Source organism: Colobus angolensis, unplaced genomic scaffold, assembly GCF_000951035.1.
Source record: "Colobus angolensis palliatus isolate OR3802 unplaced genomic scaffold, Cang.pa_1.0 Scaffold64, whole genome shotgun sequence".
Classification (NCBI taxonomy): domain Eukaryota; kingdom Metazoa; phylum Chordata; class Mammalia; order Primates; family Cercopithecidae; genus Colobus; species Colobus angolensis.
In genome coordinates, this window is record NW_012120043.1 from 3,490,657 (window position 1) to 3,501,186 (window position 10,530).

The 10,530-nt window shown below is 54.1% G+C and overlaps 1 protein-coding gene across 1 annotated transcript in view; it reads left to right on the forward strand.

The window, feature by feature from the left end:
- GNA15 (guanine nucleotide binding protein (G protein), alpha 15 (Gq class)) overlaps positions 1–10,530 on the forward strand; it is a 27,990-nt gene that overhangs the window by 11,985 nt on the left and 5,475 nt on the right. Inside the window, exons 2-6 of the mRNA XM_011964078.1 lie at positions 669–853; positions 2,180–2,334; positions 3,664–3,792; positions 7,388–7,517; positions 9,966–10,119. Coding sequence (XP_011819468.1) covers positions 669–853; positions 2,180–2,334; positions 3,664–3,792; positions 7,388–7,517; positions 9,966–10,119 — 753 coding nt within the window. The remainder of the gene's footprint in view (positions 1–668; positions 854–2,179; positions 2,335–3,663; positions 3,793–7,387; positions 7,518–9,965; positions 10,120–10,530) is intronic.

Sequence of the window (10,530 nt, forward strand, 5' to 3'; positions counted from 1 at the left end):
AAAAACTTGCTGGCCACACAAAAATAGCTGGATCTGGCCCTTGGGGGAACCGGAGTTTGTGACCCTTACTGTGAATATTTTATAATCAATTCATTTGGCCCTCATTTTGATGCAGCAGGCATGGTCTGTTGAGGTCCATGTTTTTTAGTTTGTGTTTTGTTTTTTTTGTCTTGTTTTGTTTTTTTGAGACAGAATCTCGCTCTGTCGCCCAAGCTGGAGCGCAATGGTGCAATCTTAGCTCACTGTAACCTCTGCCTCCCAGGTTCAAGCGACTCTCCTGCCTCAGCCTCCCGAGTAGCTGGGATTACAGGCATGCACCACCACACCCGGTTAATTTTGTATTTTTAATAGAGACGGGGTTTCGCCATGTTGACCAGGTTGGTCTCGAACTCCTGACCTCAGGTGATCCGCCTGCTTCAGCTTCCCAAAGTGCTGGGATTACAGGCATGAGCCACCGTGCCCAGCCTGAAGTTCATGTTTTACATATGGGGAAACCGAGGAACAGAGCGGCAAAGTCGCTAGCCTAGGGTCACCGAGTGATGCCCCGGCTGCACCGGGATTTGAACCTAGGAGGCCTGGCGTGGAGTTGGGGGTGTCTGACGTGGGGTTGGGGTGTCGGGGGTGGGAGCCCTGTCGTGGGCTGAGTGGTTCTGCTGCTCTGTCCCCAGGCCCTGGCGAGAGCGGGAAGAGCACCTTCATCAAGCAGATGCGGATCATCCACGGCGCCGGCTACTCAGAGGAGGAGCGCAAGGGCTTCCGGCCCCTGGTCTACCAGAACATCTTCGTGTCCATGCGGGCCATGATCGAAGCCATGGAGCGGTTGCAGATCCCCTTTAGCAGGTCTGAGAGCAAGGTGAGCCATCAGGGCAGGCAGGGGCCCAGGGCAGGGTTCCCCAGACCCCGGAGCCGGGCCAAGTGCCCCAGACTTCAGGGCAGGACAGGGTCCCTAAACCCTGGGGCAAGGCCATGTCCTCCAGACATGTGTGCATACATACAAGTGCACACACACGTATACACACATGCACGCACACACGCATATGTATGCGCGCACACACGTACATAAGGACACACACACACCGACATGCTCACGAAGATACACATGCATGCCCACACGCACATGTCCACACACATACACAGATGAATGCACACGTGCACATGTGTGTGTACATACAAGTGCACACAAGTATACGCACATACATGCACACGTGTGCACACACACAAATGCACACAAAGATCCATGCAGCTGCCCCCACACAGATGCACACAAATAAGTGCACACACAAATGTACACACCCAAACACGCCCATGCACGTGAACACACCCACAAACACACACAAGCGTGCATGCAAATTCCCACATGCACACACACACACACATGCACACACAGAAACTCACACAAAGATACACACACGCCTGCATGCAATCCCCCCACGCACATGCACGCACACGTGTGCACACATACAAATGCACACAGAAGCACACCTATGTACGCACTCACAAATGCACCCAAGGATACATGTGCGTGCCCCACACACAAATATGCACACAAATCACACACCCAGACACACCCGTGCACACGTGTACATCTATACACACACACGAGCACACTTGTACGTGAACACACACAGAGAAATGCACATACAACACTCAGTCCATCACAAAGGTCTGAGCAATGCTAGTAGCGCCTGGAGGGAGCCAGGGCTGTTTGGGGAAAAGGAGGGGAAGCCCAGGTTCCGGCGGGCAGCTCAGGGTTCACGCGCCTGCTGGGGGGCCTCTGAGGGGCACATTGCTTCAGTGCTCTGTGTCTTCCTGTATAGAATGGGGGGACTGTGAGTGCCGTGCTTCCTGGGAGCCAGCTAGTGTAAAGAGCAGGGCTGGCTGCCAAGGAGGCCCTTGACACCTGCCGGTGCCATGCGCCCCCTGAGCCTGAGATCGCCCGAGCACCTGTGCCCTCTGCAGCCCCTCATGTGCTGGCCTGCGCTTGTCCCTGCGGGGATCCATGCACAAACCAGACGGAGGACAAATTAAACGTGTGTGGGGGGCTCGGGGCTTCTGGGGAACAAGAAGGGTAGTGGGAAGAGGGTGTTTCAGGGAGGGACGCGGGGGCTTGCAGAGATGCCTGGGGAGGGCAGCCCCACTCAGACAGGCTACCCTAACTGCCCCTGTCCTCCCTCCTCAGCACCACGCCAGCCTGGTCATGAGCCAGGACCCCTATAAAGTGACCACGTTTGAGAAGCGCTACGCCGTGGCCATGCAGTGGCTGTGGAGGGATGCCGGCATCCGGGCCTGCTATGAGCGCCGGCGGGAATTCCACCTGCTTGATTCAGCTGTGTAGTGAGTCTGGGGTCTGCGGGGGATGGGCGCGTGGGGAGGGGCTGAGGGCAGGGGCCAGGCTGCCTGGTTTCCTGCAGCCAGAGGTATTGTGGGCGCAGATGGGCTGTGAGGTGGCCCTGCTCCAGGATGAGGTCCTTCCGGGGGGGACCCTAATTCCTGGGGGGATCCTGTTCTGGGGGTGACCCTTTTCCTGGGGGAACTCTCTTCCGGGAATGACCTTGTTCCTGGGTGGACTCTGTTCCTTGGGGGTGACTCTGTTCTGGGAGTGAACTTGTTCTTGCGGTGACCCTATTCACAGGGGGACTCTGTTCTAGGGGCCACCCTGTTCCTGAGGGAATCCAGTTCCTTGGAGAGACCCCATTCTAGGGGAAATCCCGTTTCTACAGTGACCCTGTGCCTGGGGGTCCCTGTGCCTGCGGGGACCCTGTTTCAGGGGTGACCCTGTTTCTGGGGGGCCCCTGTTCCTGGGAGAACCGTATTCCTAGAGTGATCCTGTTCTTGGGGGGGACTCTCTTCCTGGGGGGACTCTATTCCTGGAGAACCCTGTTCCTGGAGTGACCCTGTGCCTTGGGGTCCCTGTTCCCACGAGGACCCTATTTCAGGGGTGACCCTGTTTCTGGGGGGACCCTATTCCTGGGGGTGACTCTGTTCCCAGGGAGACCCTATTTCCTGGGGGATCCTCTTCTGGGGTTGATCCTTTTCCTGGAGTGACCCTGTTCTTGGGGGTGATCCTGTTCCTGGGGGGACTGTATTCCCAGAGTGACCCTGTTCTTGGAGGAGCCCTGTTCCTGGGGGGACCTTGTTCCTGGGGGAACCCTATTCCTGGAGAACCCTGTTCCTGGAGTGACCCTATTCCTGGGGGGAACCTGTTCCTAGAGTGACCCTGTTTTAGAAGGGACCCTGTTCTGGGGGGACCCTTTTCTGGTAGTGACCCTGTTCCTGAGGAGACCCTATTTTGGGGGCACCCTGTTCCTGGAGTGACCCTGTTCTTGGGGGCACCCTGTTCCTAGAGTGACCCTGTTTTCGGGGGGACTCTAAACTTTAGCAGCTCTCCCAGGGGACACCACTCCCCGATGAGGCCATTCCTCATGTCACACCATCCTTTGGGTCACCCTGCTCTGTGTGTGAAGCTGCTTTTCCTTGGGGCTCCGTTGCCTCAGGTGGGGTACACTCCTGGGCCATCTGCCAACCCCAGGGATCCCGCCCCCACCCAGGGAGCTCTCCTCCCCAAGCGGCCCCAGCAGAGTCCTTGCTGGGCCTTTTGTAGGGGCCTGGGAAGCAAAGGGAGGCTGGCTGTAAGGCTAGGCCTCAGGACTCCTCGCTCTGTAGCTACCTGTCCCACCTGGAGCGCATCACTGAGGAGGGCTACGTCCCCACGGCTCAGGACGTGCTTCGCAGCCGCATGCCCACCACTGGCATCAACGAGTACTGCTTCTCCGTGCAGAAAACCAACCTGCGGTGAGCGCTCCACCTAGGCCCAGCCTAGGGGGCAGGGAAGGCTTCCTGTAGGAGGAGGAGGGGCAAAGGAGCTGGGGCCCTGAGGAATGAGTAGGAGTTTCTTAGTCCCAGCCTTCAAGGAGCTGCCAGGCTAGGGGAAGCAAAGCTCGATGTAGACACCTCCAGGCCCCCAGGTAGTCAGGAGTGGGAACTGGAGGAGCCCAGGTTGAGGCATCAGAGATCCAGGAGGGAATGTCTTCTTGGAGGAGGGGACATTAATGGGGTTTTGACAGATGAATTGGAGTTCACTAGTCCTAACCCTGAAGGGGCTGCTGGGGAGGAGGAAATAGAGACTATACAGTCAGGACCAGGCCTGGGGAGGCCCGATCTGGGGAGCTCAGAGGTAATCCCTGTAGTCATCAACACTGGCGGATGGACTAGAGGGTGAGGCTGCAAGTCAGGAAACTCAGAGAAAGGAGGAGCCAGGACAGTGGGTGTGGGGATGGAAAGGAAGGAATGGGCAAGAGTTGTTTCTGATGTGGAACGGGCAGGAGTGGATGAGTGTGGGAATTAGAACAGGAAGTCAAAAATGACACCCGAGTTTTTTGTCAAAGTGATGGGGGTAGACAGTGGAGCCCGTGGGCTGGGGGATGAAAAGGTAAAGATGGAGTCCTTTGGGACAGGTTGAGTCTGAGGGGCCTAGGGGCATTGGGGAGGTGGCTGGACACCACCTTAGCTGGCAGACAGAGTTGGGAATGGCCAGTGCAGCAACCCTGACCCGAACCCAGCAGAGCAATGGCCAATGTCAAAGGTCAAGGAAAGGTCAAGAATACAGTGAGAAGAATGACGCTGGGATTGGCAGTTAGAGGGTCACTGGTGACCTTAGCAAGATCTGTTTCCATGGGTTGATGGCAGGGAACTGAGCAGGTGTGCAAGATGATGCCCAGAGACAGGAATTCTGTTTGACCTACTCCTATTTGGCCTTCCTTTCCCTAAATCCCCCAAACCTATTGTTCTGGCCTCTGCAATAGTCCTTACCAGGAAGGTTCATAATTTATCTGTTTCCTGTCGGTCTCCTCCACAAGATGGAGAGCCTCACAAGGTTAGGGGCTGAGTTTGATTCCTCTGATTCTTTAGTGAATAGCTAAAGGTCAGAGTAGAAGTTGGTAAATGTGGATGGATGGTTGGAAAGATGGAAGGGAATGGATGGGTGGATGAATGGGTGGATGGACAGATGAATAGATGGATGGATAAGTTGAGGGATAGATGAGTGGATGGATGGGTGGGAGGATGGACGAGTGGATGAATGAATGGCTAGATGGGTGGGTGGATGGATGGATGGATGGATGGATGGATGGGTGGATGAGTGGATGGATGGATGAATGAATGGCTAGTGGATGGATGGATGGGTGGATGAGTGGATGGATGGATGAATGAATGGCTAGATGGGTGGGTGGATGGATGGATGGATGGATGGAAAGAGGGATGAATGGATGGATGGATGGGTGGATGGGTGATACATGAATGGATGAATGGGTGAATGTCTGAGTGAAGGATAGATGGATGAGTGGATAGATGGATGGGTGGGATGCATGGATGAATGGGTGGATGGATGGATGAATGAGTGGATGATGGATGAATGAATGGGTAGATTGGTGGATGGGTGATGAGTGAGTGGATGGGTGGTGGATCAGTGAGTGAAGGATGGATGGATGAGTGGATAGATGGATGGGTGGGTGAATGCATGGATGGATGGGTGGGTGACTGCATGGATGAATGGATGAGTGGATGGGTGGGAGGGTGGGTAGATGGGCAGATGGGTGGACGAGTGAGTGGATAGATGGGTAGATGGATGGGTGGGTAGATGGGTAATGGGTGGATAGATGCGTGGATGGATGAGTAGATGGAGAGATGGATGGGTGGATGGGTGGATTGAGTAAATGGGTGGACAGGGGGGTGGATGATGGATGGATGAATAGATGGGTAGATGGATGGATGGATGAGTGAATGGATAGACCGAAGGGTGGATGGATAGATGGGTGGATGGGTGGGGTGGATGGATGGATGAATGGGTGAATGGATGGGTGGATGAGTGGATGGATGGATGAATGAATGGGTAGATGGGTGGATGGGTAGATGGGTAATGGGTGGATAGATGGGTGGATGAATGAGTAGATGGAGAGATGGATGGGTGGGTGGATAGGTGGATTGAGTAAATGGGTGGACAGGCAGGTGGATGATGGATGGATGAACAGATGGGTAGATGGATAGATGGATGGATGAGTGAATGGATAGATGGAAGGGTGGATGGATGGATGAATAGATGGGTAGATGGATAGATGGATGGATGAGTGAATGGATAGACCGAAGGGTGGATGGATAGATGGGTGGATGGGTGGGGTGGATGGATGGATGAATGGGTGGATGGATGGGTGGATGAGTGGATGGATGGATGAATGAATGGGTAGATGGGTGGTGTGTGATGGATGAATGGATGCATGGGTGGATGGATGAGTGAAGGATGGATGGATGAGTGGATGAATGGATGGATGAATGGAGGAATGGATGACTGGATGGGTGGGTGGATGGGTAGGTGGGTGGATGAGTGAGTGGATAGATGGGTAGATGGATGAATGGGTGGGAGGATGGATGAGTGGATGAATGAATGGGTAGATGGATGAGTGGATGGATGGGTGGATGGATAGGTGGGTGGGTGGATGGATGGATGGATGGGCGAATAAATTGATGAATGGGTGGGTGGATGGGTAAAAGTTTAGGAGTGAAAGTAGAGGCTGAGAAAGCATGCGGAAGTCTGGGCTGAGGAGGTGATTTTTAGGTGTGGCCCAGGAGTGAGGCGAATGAATGGAGTGAGGGCTCAGAGGAGACTGAGACCCGAGATGAGAGGTGATGCCCACAGTTCCCAACTAGCCAGGGGCCAATCCCACCCCGTGTCTCATTCTCCAGACCCCCCTCTCAACCCCATCTGGCTCTGGATGTGGGGTTTGAGGGACTCTGAGGACGCGTGGGAGAAGTGGGTCTCAGGGATCAGGAGACACATACAGCAGCTGCAGCCTAACTGCTTAATCATCAGTCCCGGTTTCCCCTCCTGTGCAATGGGGCAAGTCCCATCTTGCTTGAGGCCCTGGCCCGGGCCCGTCCAAAGCCTCTGCTCTGGCACTTCCTGAGTAACGGTTGCATCCCCAGGGAAATGACGCACAGATGGTTATCAGTGACCCACATTTCTCAGAAGAGAGAGAACAGGAAGGTGGGGGCAGGCTTTTGTTGCGGTGTGCGGTGTGCCCAGCCAGCACCAGGGCACATTCCAGATCTGTCTGGCCTGCGACCCTGTAATGTAGGGGTAGAAAGCAGGCAGCCCAGCACAGTAGAAGCTTGGGAAAGTCCCCTCTCCTCCCTGGATCTCAGCCTCCTCATCTGTAAAACGGGCGTAAGACTCATTCCTGCCTTGCGGGAATGACATGGCAAATCCACAAGAGGCTAACACCTATTCTTGCTTGTTGCTATTATTGATCTTGGCGTATCCCAGATGTGATGGGGTTTGGGGGTGTCACGGAGCAAGGTCCTGAGCTCTGAAAGGGGGCACCTCGATTCCCTGTAGGATCGTGGACGTCGGGGGCCAGAGGTCAGAGCGTAAGAAATGGATCCACTGTTTTGAGAACGTGATCGCCCTCATCTACCTGGCCTCGCTGAGTGAATATGACCAGTGCCTGGAGGAGAACAACCAGGAGGTGCGCCGCCGCCTCCCTCACCGTACCCACTTATTGGCCCAGGGCCCGTCACCTGAGCAGGAAGCTCTGGTGCAGAAAGGGAGGTGTCCCTGCCCTGAACGGGCCTGTGTGCCCAGCATGGCTATGAAATTGCCCCTTCAGGCTTTCGTGGTCAGATTGTAGCAACCCAAGACACAGACCCACAGTGTTTGGCCAGGACCCCAGACACACACACACATACGCTACACATGCACACACGCACATGCACACACACATGCAATGCACACACATGCACACACACATGCAATAAACACACGAATGTGTACAATACATGCACACACGTGCACACACATGCACATGAACACGTGCAATAAACGCATGCACATGCACGATATATGCACGTGAACACACCTACATCACACGTGCACATATGCGTGCACATACATGCACTCACGTGTGCAATACAGGCATATGCACACACGCACACACATGCACATATGCATCACACACGTACATATACACTACACATACGCACACACATCCACACGCATACAAACGCACACATGCACACACACGCACGCCCACATGCACATACACATGCACACACATGCACACACCCACATATACACACATGCACACACATGAAGGCACATGCACACGCACACACATCCACATACACGCACACACATGAAGATACATGCACACATGCACACACATGCACACACCCACATATACACACATGCACACACATGAAGGCACATGCACACGCACATGCACATACAGGAAGACACACACACACACGGACATGCACTTGCACACACAAGTGCTCACACACGTGCTCACACACACGTGGAATTTCCTGTCCGCATCCTGGCCGCACCATGGAACACCAGGGCTTCTGTCACACTCCACATCCTTGAGGGAGTCACACATGGATGCACAGCTACACAAGCACCGGCCGCATCGAGGAACACTCAAGCCCCGAGAGAGACACGGGCGCCTGCACACAGGCCAGCACAGTCGTCCCAGGAGAGCAGGTCTCTCCCCAGAGGCGATGTTCTGCTTCTGTTCAGAAAGGCCTGAGGCCGCTTCTTTTACGAGTGTGAACTTTTCTCCTGCTCAATCCTTGAGCCCAAAGGTTGGGTGCATTATCGCCTGCAAGGCGTCACTGTGAGGGTTAAGGTTTCACCCAGTTTGGGTCAGATGATATAGTTTTGACTTTCAGGCTGAATGAGATGGAATGAATTTTAGGTCATCCTGATACTGCTTGTCCTCGAGTCTAGCCACATGAAATGAACTCGCTTCTTAGGGCTTTCGTAAGAAAGCTGCACAGACCCGGCAGTTTAAACAACAGATATTTATTCTCTACAGTTCCGGAGGCCAGAAGTCAGAGAGGGAGGTGTGGGCAAGGCTGGGTCCTTCTGACAAGACAGAATCTGTCCCAAGCCTCTCCTAGGTCCTAGTGGTGGCTGGAAATCCTTGGTGATCCTTGGTTGTCGGGGTATCACCCTGATCTCTGCCTCCACCTAACACACAGTCCTCCCTGTGTGCACGTCTGTGTGCAAACTTCCTCCTTTTTATTCGGAGACAGAGTCTTGCTCTGTCACCCAGGCTGCAGTGCAGTTATGTGATCATAGCTCATTGCAGACTCAAACTCCTGGACTCCCAAAGTGCTAGGATTACAGCTGTGAGCTGCTGCACCCGGCCAGGTCTCCCTCTTCTTCTTCTTTCTTTTTCTTTTCTTTCTTTTTTTTTTTGAAATGAAGTCTCGCTCTGTCACCAGGCTGGAGTGCAGTGGCGTGATCTCGGCTCACCACAACCTTTGCCTCCCAGATTCAAGCAATTCTCCTGCCTCAGCCTCCCGAGTAGCTGTGATTACAGGCGTGCAGCACCACGCCCAGCTAGTTTTTGTATTTTTAGTGGAGATGGGGTTGCACCATGTTGGCCAGGACGGTCTTGAACTCCTGACCTCAGGTGATCCGCCCGCCTGGACCTCCCAAGGTGCTAGGATTACAGGCGTGAGCCACCGTGCCTGGCCAGGCCTCCCTCTTCTTATAAGGACAGCAGTCACGGACTTGGGGGCCCACCTTATTCTAGTATTGCCTCACCTTAACGACCTCTTCAAAGACCCTATCTCCAGGCCAGGTGCGGTGGTTCATGCCTGTAACCCCAGCATACTGGGAGGCCAGGAGTTCAAGACTCTCTCTCCAGATAAGGTCATACTCTGAAGCTCTGGGGAGGACATGAATGTTGGGAGGACACCCTTCCAACAAGCACAGGCACAAAACCATGTCAGGCACACCCAGGCAGCTGTCCACACGGAAACACGGGCACACTCGCCTCAGCCCCAGCCAGGCAGGTAGGGGTGAGCCCACGCCCCTGGAGCCAACAGCCCCATCTCCGCGATGGGAGGGTTTCCTGTCCGAGCTGGCCAGCTGAAGCAATAACCTGTTTCTGCCCCCAACACAGAACCGTATGAAGGAGAGCCTCGCCTTGTTCGGGACTATCCTGGAACTACCCTGGTTCAAGAGTACCTCCGTCATCCTCTTCCTCAACAAAACCGACATCCTGGAGGAGAAAATCCCCACCTCCCACCTGGCTACCTACTTCCCCAGTTTCCAGGGTAAGCAGTTCTAGAACTTTCCATACCCTTCACCTCCCAAAAGCAGCTCCAAAGAGAGATGCTAATCCAGGCTCTACTTCAGCCTGGAGTCACAGGAAGTTTCACATAGGATCAGACCCGCGTTCTATACTCAGCTCCATCCACTGTCCAACCTCATTAAATCTGTTTCCTCCTCTGTGGAATGGAATAAAATAGCAAAGGCCCTTGGAACTGAGTAAGGTGAGGAATTCTTTTTTTTTTTTTTTTTTTTTTCGGATTCTGTTGCTGTGTCGCCTAGGCTGGAGTGCAGTGGTACTATCTTGACTCACTGCAACCTCTGGTTTCTAGCTGTGTTCTACCCCTGCTCACATGCTCCAAGTTTGAGCTTAGAAAAAAATATGAAATTATGAGGTTGAAGGTTTTTTTTTTTTT